Source organism: Oncorhynchus clarkii, chromosome 12, assembly GCF_045791955.1.
Source record: "Oncorhynchus clarkii lewisi isolate Uvic-CL-2024 chromosome 12, UVic_Ocla_1.0, whole genome shotgun sequence".
Taxonomy (NCBI): domain Eukaryota; kingdom Metazoa; phylum Chordata; class Actinopteri; order Salmoniformes; family Salmonidae; genus Oncorhynchus; species Oncorhynchus clarkii.
Genome location: NC_092158.1, coordinates 63,743,003 through 63,758,967, shown reverse-complemented (window position 1 = coordinate 63,758,967; position 15,965 = coordinate 63,743,003). Strand labels below are relative to the sequence as shown.

Sequence of the window (15,965 nt, the reverse complement as noted above, 5' to 3'; positions counted from 1 at the left end):
GAAAATTATGTGGATATATTGAAGCAACATCTCAAGACATCAATCAGGAAGTTCAAGCTTGGTCGCAAATGGGTCTTCCAAATGGACAATGACCCCAAGCATACTTCCAAAGTTGTGGCAAAATGGCTTAAGGACAACAAAGTCTAGGTATTGGAGTAGATATCACAAAGCCTGACCTCAATCCTATAGAAAATTTGTGGGCAAAACCGAAAAAGCGTGTGCAATCAAGGAGGCCTACGAACCTGACACAGTTATACCAGCTTTGTCAGGAGGAATTGGCCAAAATTCACCCAACTTATTGTGGGAAGCTTGTGGAAGGCTACCCAAAACAATTTACCCAAGTTAAACAATTTAAAGGCAATGCTACCAAATACTGAGTGTGTGTAAACTTCTGCCCCACTGGGAATGTGATGAAATAAATAAAAGCTGAAATAAATCATTCTCTCTACTATTATTCTGACATTTCACATTCTTAAAATAAAGTGGTGATCCTAACTGACCTAAGACAGGGACTTTTTACTAGGATTAAATGTCAGGAATTGTGAAACTGAGTTTAAATGTATTTGGCTAAGGTGTATGTAAACTTCTGACTTCAACTGTATGTGTGCATGTGTGTGCCCACACAGGAAACACACAGACCTAATTAAACACACACACATACACACTACATGTGCTTTTGTTGCTCCTGTGTTAACACTTCTCCTTCTCTTCTTCCGCTCTCTCCTTCTCTACTCCCTCCTCCTCTTCTTCCTCCTTCTCTTCCTCCTCGTGTACTCCCTCTTCCTCCCTCCTCCTCTTCATTTCTCTTCCACTGTCTTTCCTCCTCCTTTGCTTCCCCTCCTCCTGTACTCTCTCTACCTCCTCTACTCTTCCTCCTCCTCTCCTTTTCCTCCTCTCCATCTCTCCTTCAGCACTGAGCCTCTCTGTCCAAGGATACATCCCCAGCTACTTGGAGAAGGATGAGCCGTGTGTGGTATGTGGAGACAAGGCCACCGGCTACCATTACCGCTGCATCACCTGCGAGGGCTGCAAGGTGAGAGACATGGCCCATGACTGGCCTGTGGGACTTCAAGGACTGGTTTGGTCAAATGTTATATGACCTAGGCATTCCACAGTAACTACTAGGGAATAACCTGATTTTCCTTCGTATATGCATCAAATGAGTTATTGTTATTTCTGATTTAACTATCGAGAATTATTGCAAAATTACTGACATATTATACTAGTGACATTTAAAAAATGTATACAATTTTGTCCAAATAGCATATATTGTCACCCTTGCACTTTTCTTAAAGAAAAAAGTTCCCTATTTCTTCTAAAATGAATTGAAATTGAAAAAAAAAAACTTTGGTCTCCACACATCGGATTTTCAACATTGCAGAACCAATTGTATTTTTTGTCAACTTAGTCTCTAAGCTAAAAAACTAGCAACGTGGTTGATACGTCATTAAGTTGATAACGTACTTTGACGTAACTAAGTTGACGCTACCAATGTCCACAGGGTTTCTTCAGGCGCACCATCCAGAAGAACCTTCACCCGGCTTACTCCTGTAAGTACGATGGCTGCTGCATCATCGACAAGATCACAAGGAACCAGTGCCAACTGTGTCGCTTCAGGAAATGCATCGCAGTTGGCATGGCCATGGACTGTGAGTGACACACACACACTCCATGAGTGTGTAACCATGAGTGTCAATCATATATATCACACCTACCTTCTCACTGCTTTACACTCCCATTACCTCTACATTTAGTACTGAAATACAGTAGGTTCACAAAACAACTCTGTCCTTAGTGGTGCTGGACGACTCTAAGCGGGTTGCCAAGCGGCGTCTGATTGAGGAGAACCGGGAGAAGAGGAAGAAAGACGAGATCGTGAAGACACTGCAGACCCGTCCGGAGCCCGACAGCTCGGAGTGGGAGCTGATTCGCCATGTGACAGAGGCCCACCGCCACACCAACGCGCAGGGCTCCCACTGGAAACAGAAACGCAAGTTCCTGGTGAGATGCTAGGCTAATCTAAAGTTGGCTAGGCTAGGGCTAAGTGAGACTAAGTTGTTGCCAGGCAACCAGGCAAATGAGACGCAGTATGAAGAGTTTGAAAGTTGAAAGTAAAGTTGATGTGGATCTGCTCAGAATGGATTGATCCAGTGCATGTCTGAGGTGTTGATAACCACAGCCTCGAAAACAGGCATAACAGAAGGAGTACTGGTACAATCTGTCTCTCTCTCTTACTCACACTCAGTACATCACCTCTTTCACTCACACTCAGGACATCACCTCATTCACTCACTTGGTACATCGCCTTACTCACTCACTCGGTACATCGCCTTACTCACTCACTCGGTGCATCACTACACTCACTCACTCGATGCATCACTACACTCACTCACTCACTCACTCGGTGCAACACCACACTCACTCACTCACTCACTCGGTGCAACACCACACTCACTCACTCACTCACTCGGTGCAACACCACACTCACTCACTCACTCACTCGGTGCAACGCCGCACTCACTCGGTGCAACGCCGCACTCACTCGGTGCAACGCCGCACTCACTCGGTGCAACGCCGCACTCACTCGGTGCAACGCCGCACTCACTCGGTGCAACGCCGCACTCACTCGGTGCAACGCCGCACTCACTCGGTGCAACGCCGCACTCACTCGGTGCAACGCCGCACTCACTCGGTGCAACGCCGCACTCACTCGGTGCAACGCCGCACTCACTCGGTGCATCGCCACACTCACTCTCTCACTCACTCTGTGCATCGCCACACTCACTCTCTCACTCACTCGGTGCATCGCCACACTCACTCTCTCACTCACTCGGTGCATCGCCACACTCACTCTCTCACTCACTCGGTGCATCGCCACACTCACTCTCTCACTCACTCGGTGCATCGCCACACTCACTCTCTCACTCACTCGGTGCATCGCCACACTCACTCTCTCACTCACTCGGTGCATCGCCACACTCACTCTCTCACTCACTCGGTGCATCGCCACACTCACTCTCTCACTCACTCGGTGCATCGCCACACTCACTCAATCACTCACTCGGTGCATCGCCACACTCACTCAATCACTCACTCGGTGCATCGCCACACTCACTCTCTCACTCACTCGGTGCATCGCCACACTCACTCTCTCACTCACTCGGTGCATCGCCACACTCACTCTCTCACTCACTCGGTGCATCGCCACACTCACTCAATCACTCACTCGGTGCATCGCCTCAATCACTCACTCGGTGCATCGCCTCAATCACTCACTCGGTGCATCGCCTCACTCACTCAATCACTCACTCGGTGCATCGTCACACTCACTCAATCACTCACTCGGTGCATCGCCTCAATCACTCACTCGGTGCATCGCCTCAATCACTCAATCACTCACTCGGTGCATCGCCACACTCACTCACTCGGTGCAACGCCACACTCACTCACTCGGTGCATCGCCACACACACTCACTCGGTGCATCGCCACACTCACTCAATCACTCACTCGGTGCAACACCACACTCACTCACTCGGTGCAACACCACACTCACTCACTCAGTGCAACACCACACTCACTCACTCGGTGCAACACCACACTCACTCACTCGGTGCAACACCACACTCACTCACTCGGTGCAACACCACACTCACTCACTCGGTGCAACACCACACTCACTCACTCGGTGCAACACCACACTCACTCACTCGGTGCAACACCACACTCACTCACTCGGTGGAACACCACACTCACTCACTCGGTGCAACACCACACTCACTCACTCGGTGCAACACCACACTCTCTCACTCGGTGCAACACCACACTCTCTCACTCGGTGCAACACCACACTCACTCACTCGGTGCAACACCACACTCACTCACTCGGTGCAACACCACACTCACTCACTCGGTGCAACACCACACACACTCACTCGGTGCATCATCACACTCACTCGGTGCATCGCCACATTCACTCACTCACTCGGTGCATCACCACACTCACTCACTCCATCACTCACTCGGTGCATCACCACACTCACTCACTCCATCACTCACTCGGTGCATCGCCACACTCACTCAATCACTCACTCGGTGCATCGCTACATTCACTCACTCACTCACTCGGTGCATCGCCACATTCACTCAATCACTCACTCGGTGCATCGCTACTCTCACTCACTCGGTGCATCGCCACACTCACTCTCTCACTCACTCGGTGCATCGCCACACTCACTCTCTCACTCACTCGGTGCATCGCTACACTCACTCAATCACTCACTCGGTGCATCGCCTCACTCACTCGGTGCAACACCGCACGCACTCACTCACTCGGTGCAACGCCGCACGCACTCACTCACTCGGTGCAACGCCGCACGCACTCACTCACTCGGTGCAACGCCGCACGCACTCACTCACTCGGTGCAACGCCGCACGCACTCACTCACTCGGTGCAACGCCGCACGCACTCACTCACTCGGTGCAACGCCGCACGCACTCACTCACTCGGTGCAACGCCGCACGCACTCACTCACTCGGTGCAACGCCGCACGCACTCACTCACTCGGTGCAACGCCGCACGCACTCACTCACTCGGTGCAACGCCGCACGCACTCACTCACTCGGTGCAACGCCGCACGCACTCACTCACTCGGTGCAACGCCGCACGCACTCACTCACTCGGTGCAACGCCGCACGCACTCACTCACTCGGTGCAACGCCGCACGCACTCACTCACTCGGTGCAACGCCGCACGCACTCACTCACTCGGTGCAACGCCGCACGCACTCACTCACTCGGTGCAACGCCGCACGCACTCACTCACTCGGTGCAACGCCGCACGCACTCACTCACTCGGTGCAACGCCGCACGCACTCACTCACCCGGTGCAACGCCGCACGCACTCACTCACCCGGTGCAACGCCGCACGCACTCACTCACTCGGTGCAACGCCGCACGCACTCACTCACTCGGTGCAACGCCGCACGCACTCACTCACTCGGTGCAACGCCGCACGCACTCACTCACTCGGTGCAACGCCGCACGCACTCACTCACTCGGTGCAACACCGCACGCACTCACTCACTCCTTGCAACACCGCACGCACTCACTCACTGTCGGTGCATCACCGCACGCACTCACTCACTGTCGGTGCATCACCGCACTCACTCATTCACTGTCGGTGCATCACCTTAACCACACGGACACACACACACACAGACAAAACAGTCTGCACTTGAGTACCTGTCAAAAGTTTAGACACACCTTCTCATTCCAGGGTTTTTCTTTATTTTTACTGTTTTCTACGTTGTAGAATAATAGTGAAGACATCAAACTATGAAATTACACATGGAATCATGCAATCACCAAAAGTGTTAAATCAAAATAGATTTGAGATTCTTCAAAGTAGCCGCCTTTTGCCTTGATGACAGTTTTGCACACTCTTGGCTTTGATTGAGGCAGTCAGTTGTTGTGACAAGGTAGGGGTGGTATACAGAAGATAGCCCTATTTGGTAAAAGACCAAATCCATATTATGGCAAGAACCGCTCAAATAAGCAAATAGAAACAACCGTCCATCATTACTTTAAGACATGAAGGTCAGTCAATGCGGGAAATTTCTAGAACTTCGAACGTTTCTTCAAGTGCAGACACAAAAACCATCAGGCACTATGATGAAACTAGCTCTCATGAGGACCGCCACAGGAAAGGAAGACCCAGAGTTACCTCTGCTGCAGAGGATAAGTTCATTAGAGTTACTAGCCTCTGAAATTACAGCCCAAATAAATGCTTCAGAGTTCAAGTACCAGACACAACTCAACATCAACTGTTCAGAGGAGAATGCGTGAATCAGGCCTTCATGGTCAAATTTCTGCGAAGAAATCACTACTACAGGACACCAATAGGAAGATGAGACTGGCTTGGGCCAAGAAACACGAGCAATGGATATTTGACAGCAATGGATATCTGTCATTTGGTCTGGAGTCCAAATCTGAAGCATGGAGGAGGTGTGATGGTGTGGGAGTGCTTTGCTGTTGACACTGTCTGTGATTTATTTAGAATTCAAGGCACACTTAACCAGCATGGCTACCACATCATTCTGCAGTGATACGCCATCCCATCTGGTTTGGGCCTTAGAGGGACTATCATTTGTTTTTCAACAGGACAATGACCCAACTTACCTCCAGGCTGTGTAAGGGCTATTTGAGCAAGAAAGAGAGTGATGGAGTGCTGCATCAGATGACCTGGCCTCCACAATCAACCGACCTCAACCCAATTGAGATGGTTTGGGATGAGTTGGAACGCAGAGTGAAAAGCATCCAACAAGTGCTCAGCATATGTGGGAACTCCTTCAAGACTGTTGGAAAAGCATTCCAGGTGAAGCTGTTTGAGAGAATGCCAATAATGTGCAAAGCTGTCATCAAGGCAAAGGGTGGCTACTTTGAAGAATGTAAAAATCTAAATATATTTTGATTTGTTTAACACTTTTTTGGTTACAACATGATTCCATGTGTTATTTCATAGTTTTGATGACTTCACAATTATTCTACAATGTAGAAAATAGTAAAAAATTAAGAAAACCCCTGAATGAGTAGGTGTTCAAACTTTTGACTTGTACTGTATATTTGAAAATACAGGTAGTGGAATATTGGAATGTATTTGGAAATACACTTGGAAAGTTTGACATGTATTTGACAGTACTCGTATACATTTCTAGTACAAATAATGAAATACTCCATGCATTTGAACCCAGGTCTGTTTGGTCCTAGGGTTTTTTGAAAAAATGTATTTAGAAACAAATATTTAAAAATTCTTTAAAATGATTTCCTATAAATAGCTTACTAATTAAAAATAGTTTCATACTTCAAATATAAGTAGTTTATTTCTGCCACATTATTTGAAAATACTCAAATGCACAGAAAATAAGTATATAAATACAAAATACTTAAATGCACATACATTTGAACCCAGGTCTGATGAACAACCGAAATGAAATATCAAACCAGATGTGGATGTTGGTTGATCTGACTGTTTGCCCGGTGGGACTATTCATTAGACACCATCTTTGTTTCCCCAGCCTGAGGACATAGGTCAGTCCCCCGGGGTTCCCACCCCAGACGGAGACAAGGTAGACCTGGAGGCCTTCAGCGAGTTCACCAAGATCATCACCCCTGCCATCACACGCGTCGTCGACTTTGCCAAAAAACTGCCCATGTTCTCAGAGGTGGGTTTAAAGCAAGGTGCATGTGTGTGTGTAAGTTCCTGTGTGTCTCTGTCCTGTGTCCTCATTTGTCCCTGTGAGTCTCTAATGGGGCTCATCAACACACACTTGACTGTGATTACCTCCTCTTTCTCCTCCTTCAGCAGAACTTATTGTCATGGTGTCTGTCTGTTCGTTCCTGCGTGCGTGCTTGTTATACTGTATATTCACCACTGCCTCCTGCATATGACTCAATCTGCTATATAATGAGGATATAATGCTGCTGTTTCACACTCACTCACTTTCTCTCACACACGCGTGCGCATGCACACAGTACTCAGACTAGGGTGCACAGAACTCACCTTCATCCACGGTCCCCGACAGACAGTCCCGAAAGATTGTGATTTACCAGTTAGTCCAGCTACAGATTACATATCATTACAAATAAACATCAACGCAGTCTCACTGGCCAGCAGAGGAATAATGTTGTGGTAGCTGCTAGAATTACTGGATATTTAGTAACTGGATCTTTCAGTTTGTTCCCAGGCTGTGTATGTGTGTATAATGTACATGTGCCCTATAGTTGCTTTGTGAGGACTGCAGTGTGCATGCCTGTATATCTCTGTGTGTGTGTGTGTCTTGACCTTTAGTGCAATCTACCGCAGCTGACTATAGGTTTCCTCTCAGGCCCCTCACTGCCATGGGATGACATTATTGTGTTTATTTGGTGTACACTCTAACAGTCTCCCTCTCCTATCCTCCCTCCAGCTGCCTTGTGAGGACCAGATCATCCTATTGAAAGGCTGCTGTATGGAGATCATGTCGCTGCGTGCCGCCGTGCGCTATGACCCAGAGAGCGAGACGCTTACCCTGAGCGGCGAGATGGCGGTGAAGAGGGAGCAGCTGAAGAATGGCGGGCTGGGCGTGGTGTCGGACGCCATCTTTGATTTGGGCAAGAGTCTGGCACAGTTTAACCTGGACGACTCGGAGGTGGCCCTGCTGCAGGCTGTGCTCCTCATGAGCTCAGGTGAGGGGCCAGGAGGCTGTGGAAAGGTTATAACAACTCTATGAGCAGACATAATATCTTAATGAACAGACACAGCTGCTCTATAAACAAACAAAACAGTCAATCAATGGAAGGACATCAGGATCATAACCACTTTAAGAACAGACATAACATCTTTATGAACAAAGAACAGCTGTATGAACACACTGAAGTTCTCCTTATGTTGGTAACATTTTATGAACAAGCTTCAATATCTACCATTTCTCTAGTATTATTATTGGTCTTTAAAAGGCATGTATTTGTGCGTTCCTCTCAGATCGCTCGGGCCTGACGTCAGTAGATAAGATCGAGAAGTGCCAGGAGACGTACCTGCTTGCCTTCGAGCACTACATCAACCACCGCAAGCACAACATTCCCCACTTCTGGCCCAAGTTGCTGATGAAGGTGACGGACCTGAGGATGATCGGGGCGTGCCACGCCAGCCGCTTCCTCCACATGAAGGTGGAGTGTCCCAACGAACTCTTCCCTCCGCTCTTCCTGGAGGTCTTCGAGGACCAGGAAGTATGAACTGACTTCTGACCTGGAAGAGATGGAAGAGAGAGGGGGGAATTATTAGGGGAAAAGAAAAGGGGTAAAGAAATTGGCCGCTTTCTTTGTTTTGTGAAACACAATATCACCACCACCAGCAACACGGATAGTCACCAAGAAAAAAGTCTCAGAAAACCAAAGGCTTTCTTTTGCGTAGCCAGCCGTTTTGATGATTCGTTTCTGGCCGCTCTTGTGGCTGCTGGGCCCCACTTTGAGTTGGGGTGTGGGGCCCCCCTCTAAAGTGTGGTTCTCTGACTGCGCTGTGCGTCTATCTAACAGAGAGGCTAGCAGCCCTGAGCGGTGTTCTGCACCTGTGTTGTTATACACCAGGTGCACATGTATGCAAACCCAAACCCCCGAGGTCTGGTTGGGGTAGCGGTACTGGTGGAGCTCTGTGTTAGTGGAAGGCAATCGCTCTGAGAGGCAGACAGACATATGCACGCGTACATTCACAGACAATCACTTTACAAAATCAAACCTCACACCTAAAGCCACTGATGTACATCTACATTCACCTAACACACACACACACACACACACTGCTATAGACACACATATTCATACATGGGACTGACGTAGCTTTTCAGAGCCGCCCGTCACTCGAGCAGGGCAGATGGCTGCTGTATTTTGTCCCACAATCGAGCTTCCATCAGAGCCTCCACCCTCCAACCTGCTCCCCTCTTCGGCCTCCTCACCGTCCTCCACTGGGACAGTCACCAAGTGTTCCCCCACACTTCTCCCTTTTGAACTCTTCACCTTCCACCCCCTGATGTGCAGCCCAAACTCCTCCTAGCCAAGGCGTGTACTTGTGAACCTACCTCCCTGTACCTTTACATACCTCCCTTACAGAATGACACATAAACCTCCCTTTATGACAATGGATACAAATAATATCCAATTTGTTGTGCAAAGGTGCAAGTGTACCGTCATGTATATACACAACCCTTTACCCTCATACATACAAGTACTGTATACCTATCTTACTGCATGTATACAGTACACCGGTCTACCTGCATGCACATATACCTCTGTACCTGCATTATATACCCACTGGTTTACCTCCATGTACTTCTCATCCTATACATACCTGTCTACCTGAATACAGCCATACCTCTTTAACCATATATATACATACAGTAAACATAACCTTCTGCCTGTGTATATGGGTACCTCTCATCTATACATACCTCTCTCTGTGTGTACACACACAAAACAATAGTTTGCTGTTCTTTTACCTCGTATGACAGTTGAGGTGAGTTGATCCTCACCTAGGTTGTCATTTCACCTGTCCCAAACCTCTACCTGTCCCAAACCTCCACTACATCTCCTGTTTGGACTGCACTGCACTTCCTGGTTGCAGACTGTGTGTGTCTCCTATGTTGCCCTGCCCATCACACAGGACTCCCGCCCCCTCTGATGTGGGATTGGTTGAGGGACGGGGAGAGGTGTCACTTACCTCGCCGGTGGTTACACCACAGGCCCCACCTCCAAACTGACAGATTCTACCTCGCCTCTCATGTCAGTGTAGATGCCCCTCTGAGTGCAAAACACATATACTTCCACAGTTGCCAATATGGACCTGTTTGGTCCCCCTACTACCCTGTTCAGTAAGACCCCATGAAATGGGAGAAAGCTGCAGATCAACATGCATAGCAGTCTTTATCTTTTACACTTTTCTTTTTGAAGTATTTTTACCACACAAGACCAAGTCTCATAATGGATTCCCCCATCTATCTATGTTCAAGACAAACAACAAACCCACTGGCAGGAATAAAGATTCTGTGTCTGACAAACTCAAAGGAAACTTTCTTTCTTAGGAAAAGACACAGATACACCTTGGAAGCCAACTGAGCTCGATGGATGGGCCAAAGCATTGTTATTGTAGACGTTGTTATTGTGGTAAACAAACATACTCTAATCTCTAACTCAATTCAGTAGTATTCACCTGTGGATGGATACCCTGGTTCTCAATGTGGCAGGTCCAGAGACGAGACAAGAATGAGAGGCCCAGCCAATGCAACCTGCCACATAATGTACTTTTTACAGCACCGTTCACAGTAGCAACCCTCTTTCTCCTAAAGTATGGAAAAAGGATTGCCCCAGAGAGCCACAAAGCCTTTGAGATGATTCTCTGACTGTCCTCTCCACACATCCAATCCTACACCCAGCCAGCTCTTCGCTTTCTCTACATGTCCCCCTCCACTCCTTCAAAGCCATTGACAGTTGTTTGTTTTGCACTAAAGGGATGTCTCCCCCTGTATTTTCCCTAAATATGCGCCGTGTTGCGATACAATCCAGATCACCACCGCTCCTAATACAATACCTCCCCTTTCCTTACCCTAATCCCTAGCTTCAGCCCGGTGCCTAACATTCTGTCACAACACACACACACACTCTCAGTATTACCACAAGGGGATTTAAAGGAACCTAGAAGCTGTTAACTGTATGGAAAATAGGCCGATCTCAATGTGACTTTCCTACTTAAATAAAACAATATGCAGCATAATGATAATCAACTCTTTGTCACTGTGAACGAGCCAGGCTTTGACCAGACGGTTGGTTTGGATCAGGTGTAGAAGAGGGTTGGCTTTTTAGCTGTGAACGACATGGAAATGTTCCCCAGAGGGGTCGTGATTAACAACATGTCGAAGAAGGGAGCTTTCCCACATTGTCAGTAGTCTAGGGACCACTGGCTATCTCACACAGAATCAGACTCACCAGCATCGAAGAGCACACTGCCTTCAGACACCATCAATCGCACCAGCACAGCAGATAGATCCTCAGGCTCTCGCTAGCCATCCTCGTGTCAGGACAGTGTGGATACAATCAACCGACAAATGTTAGCTTAGGTATGTCCTTCCATGCCACCCCCACACCTCCCATTCTCCACACTGTTCCTATTGCACCACCTTAACTAACCACACTACTAAACCAGGGATATCATGTACATTCTGGTACGCAACACATCTCTACCCTGACACCCATTCACCTCTTAAATGGAGAATCTCCATCGAACATGCTTCTTAGTCCAGGACTAGACTTAATCTGGGTCCAGGAAACTAGCCCCAATCTCCCCCTCCCCGTTATGCCAATCTCATGCTTTGCCCTCACTTGCTTTAACCTCCCCATAACCCCTTCCTCCCCACAACATGGTTGTCTCGCTCCCCTCTGAACATCCAATCGAACCCCAACCAAAAGTAGCACTTTGAGAACTTTGAGAGGAACGGAAAGCCCAGGTACATGGATGATATGTCGTTGTGAGGATTGTAAAAAAAAATGTAAAAAAAAAAGACTAAATGAAATGGAGAAGTCCCAGACTGAAAATGTTGTGCACTAATAAGTGTCGTTCTGCATATTTGTGATGTCATACTTCTGGGTTGAAATGCTGTTTGTCTGACAGATTGGTCTCAATAAAGATTTTTTTTTGTTTAGAAAGAGACTCAGAACTGAAAGCCCAGAAACGGAGTGAAAGAAAAGACAACTTGGATAATTGTTTTTTTTGTTTTTTAAAATAATTATTGTTTGTTGTTTAGCATTTGATTTAATTTCTAAGTTAATGTCTGTGTTGTTGGCGCTTGACTGATATGATGCTTTACTGTGTAAAACAAACAGCTGTAGACACTTTCTGAACGTCTGTGCAGTGTCGGGCTGCGTCCCAAATGACCCCCTATTTCTGACGCAGACTAGGTCTTCGTGAAACTTCACTTTGATCTCAGCTGGTTTGTACTGTTCGCCCCAGGTGGAAGACGCCCCTAAAACACTGATCTGTGTTCTGCTTATACTCTACCCAATCTTAACCTTGATCTAATGGGTTAAAGTAAAAAATGACCTTTAGTTGAGAGCTTTGGGGGAAACGTCACCCATGAATTTGCCCGTCTGTCTGTCTTAATGTAAACAGGAATATTATGTTTTCTTAAAGAAAAAAAATCCAAAAATTACAAAACAGAAACCTTTTTTTTTTTTTTGATTTAAACAACTGTTCATACCTCAGACAATGAAGTTGGAAACGGAATGAAAAGGAGTTGTGGTTCACATGCATGGATAGCCAGCCGCCGCATGGTACGCTCACATCGTTTTTGTGAAGCTTCTTGACAGGAACTGTATATAAAACGACACCATCTTAAATTCAAGCGGTATTTTAGGCTTTTGACAATCGCTCTGACATCATGCAGTTTCTCACAACCACTTAATCCAATAGGCTCAGATAGACTCACAGTATCAGGAGATGTTTAGGTGAGGTTCCCTCTGCATAGTGTGTATTGGGATGTTATGTCCTGGCTCAGTATTAAATGTAGCTCAACAAGATCTATGTCTATAACTCTTGTTTATGTCCCTCAAAACTGCCTAACCAAGCCTGGTCCCAGATCAGGCTGTCTTGTAAACTCCTATGGTCATTATCACAGTTGGCAAGATGGAACAAACCGGTCTGGAGGCAGGCTATGTCAGTACCTCTAACGCTAGACAAATCATATAGACATTGCTGCTCTGCAGAATGCGATAGTGGCTCTTGCGCTCAGACACTCACCAATGAATTGTTTTTGGTTTCATAGGTTATGACAACAACAAAAAACATACATCGAGAGATGGTGGCATCCCAGAGCTCTTTATTTGTTGTTAAAAAGTTATTTACTTACGTCAAAAGTTGTTAATGTCCAGTTTCTTACTTGGGTACGTTTCCCTTCCTCAACCTGCTCTTGAGCCAATTATTTTTCTGAAATCGGCCATTTTAACTATGTGCTTGCTCTTCTCTCAGCTTACCTTCATGAACACTGATCTGAAAGGACCAGATAAGTGAAAGCAGTCTGGTAACTCATCCATTTCCTGTCCATTTCCAGTGGTAACCATTAGTCAAGTAGGGTATATAGAATGGGAGGTTGTGGGTTAGCTGGGAGCAAACACTGTATAGGCAGAGGGAGCAGTCCATGAACTACTCCTGTGTTTCTCAATCCTGGTCTTTGGGTTGGCAAGGCAAGGGTATTGCCCCTATTATTGCTGACAAGTGAATGAGCCTCTTGAGTTTTTTTCAATTGAACAGTTATCTGCTCTTCCCACCAGTTGAATGGTGTACTGTAGAGCATGTCTGATTTGGAGATGGGATGGGGAGGTTTCTATACTCAACTCAAGGACCAGGATTGGGGAAACCATTTGTATGCAGCATATTGGTTCTGATTAAAAATGAAAAACGTCTGCAATTTCCAATGAGACAAACTGTGTAGATGTGTTAACAAATTCACTCAGGTCTGACTCGATGTTATGTAGAGGGGTGAATGGAGGCTACAGAATTTTGTGTTTGTGGGATGTGGTTGTGACCACTTGTTACATTGCTCCTAGACATAAATGTGATTTCACTGTTTTTTTATATACCCCCCCCCCCCAGCACATTGTATTCAAACATGCCATATGTCGCGCCAAAAGGTGACAAATAGTCTAAGTATTAGCGAGGATGCCTGAAATTCCCCAGGTAGATCCAAAATGGAAGTCCATTCTGAATGTCACTTTGGATACCGTAGAAGGCATGACTGAAATATGGTGACAGGGGCATTTGGAAGGTCCCATCAGCAAAGGTATCACGTATAGACACACCAGGCGATCTAAAGTATAGGCCAATCTATTTTCAGAGAATTTATCCTAGTAAAAGACAAGTAAAATAAGACAATTTGGAGCCTGCACACAAACCCGTGCACACTTTCACATGCAGTCATTGTGGAGTGGAAAGCAGCAGCAGCAGGAGGTGGTTGAACTCAGGTATATAAGAAAACAATGACCTTTTCACTTTAATAAATGATTATTTAGACTCAAACCATTGTTCCTTCACGCGTCTTTGACTGTCTGTGTTTGTGCCTTGTCTTGGGCAGATGAGAGGTAAGTGGGTGTGGCTGTGACAGTGTTGAATGCGGATCAATCTAGTGTCGCGATTGGCTCAAGCTGGGGTAAACACAACTTTTATACTCTTTTGTCATATTGACGCAGTAAGCTCTGTCTCAATGCAGTATCAGATCTCCAAACCCTGGTCCATAGATATCCAATTTCAATGGTTAAATATGCATTCAATCAATGTTTAAGTTAAGAATTGGTCTGCCTGTGCTAATTGAATTGCCTGCGTACATAAATCATAGTCTTGTGATTTCAGTCTACCGACAGGGTGATGAAAAAGAGGAAACCCGCACACTGCTCTCCCTGGTATCACTGCTCTCCCTGGTATCACTGCTCTCCCTGGTATCACTGCTCTCCCTGGTATCACTGCTCTCCCTGGTATCACTGCTCTCCCTGGTATCACTGCTCTCCCTGGTATCACTGCTCTACCTGGTATCACTGCTCTCCCTGGTATCACTGCTCTCCCTGGTATCACTGCTCTTTATTAAGCTTTACTTATCGGCCTCGAGGCCTTAGTCACCTCTGACGAAGGTCGATACGTAAAGCTTAATAAATAAAGAGCAGTGTGCGGGCTATTTATTTATTTTTTCCCTCTCTCATCTTATTCAATTGTTACCATGCACCTCCAACAAAGATGGCTCAGATGTGCGAGTGCCTTTTTGAATTTGGAATCTACTGACCGGGAACAAAGGATTTTGTTTTCACCTAAGTGATCATGAAAGGCCGGGGGTTTGGGATCAGGAAATCTGCTTCATTTGACATGCTATTAGTGTAATTTATTTAGGCAGTGTGGAGTCCCATTTTGAGAACAAGGTGTCTTTTCCAAGGCAGCCCTGCATGACAAGCAATTACACAATCAAGGCAGCATAGGAAATACACAAAGAAAATACAAAGAATAAAAGTATAAAATTTAAAAAAAATCATAATTCAGAGGCACAAACTCCCCAATGATGAAGTTAGGGAAGCCTGGGCTTCTGGGAATAGCTTCCACTCACGGTTAATGGCAGATGCGCTCCGCTGGTCTCAATATTGGTAGCCTATTGGTTTTGGTAGCCTAACTACAGACCGATTTTAGAGTATCTTCTCTTTTCAGCCATAACCATTTGATTTCAAAACTGTTCTGAAATATAAGACCAATGTGGCGCTGCGGCTGTCAGGAAACAGCAGCTAAAAATCAGCGGTTTGATATTAAGCACACTGCTACGCTTGTGATTAAAGCAATTCACAGCTATTTTAAAAAAATATTAAGATATCAATATCAATATAAGATATTGATCCTCTGTGGCTACATTATCCTCTC

The 15,965-nt window shown here is 46.4% G+C and overlaps 1 protein-coding gene across 5 annotated transcripts in view; it reads left to right on the top strand.

Annotated features, from left to right (window-relative positions):
- LOC139421012 (thyroid hormone receptor alpha) overlaps window positions 1–14,591 on the top strand; it is a 105,184-nt gene extending 90,593 nt beyond the window's left edge. For 4 of the 5 annotated variants that reach the window (XM_071171482.1, XM_071171481.1, XM_071171483.1 and 1 more), the window contains 6 exons: window positions 912–1,033; window positions 1,502–1,649; window positions 1,796–2,001; window positions 7,075–7,221; window positions 7,966–8,224; window positions 8,520–12,226. In XM_071171482.1, coding sequence (XP_071027583.1) covers window positions 912–1,033; window positions 1,502–1,649; window positions 1,796–2,001; window positions 7,075–7,221; window positions 7,966–8,224; window positions 8,520–8,770 — 1,133 coding nt within the window. In that variant the 3' untranslated portion in view covers window positions 8,771–12,226. Of the gene's footprint in view, window positions 1–911; window positions 1,034–1,501; window positions 1,650–1,795; window positions 2,002–7,074; window positions 7,222–7,965; window positions 8,225–8,519 lie in introns of all 5 variants that reach the window. The other variant, XM_071171480.1, reaches the window with a different exon arrangement.
- The last annotated feature ends 1,374 nt before the right edge of the window (window positions 14,592–15,965 follow it).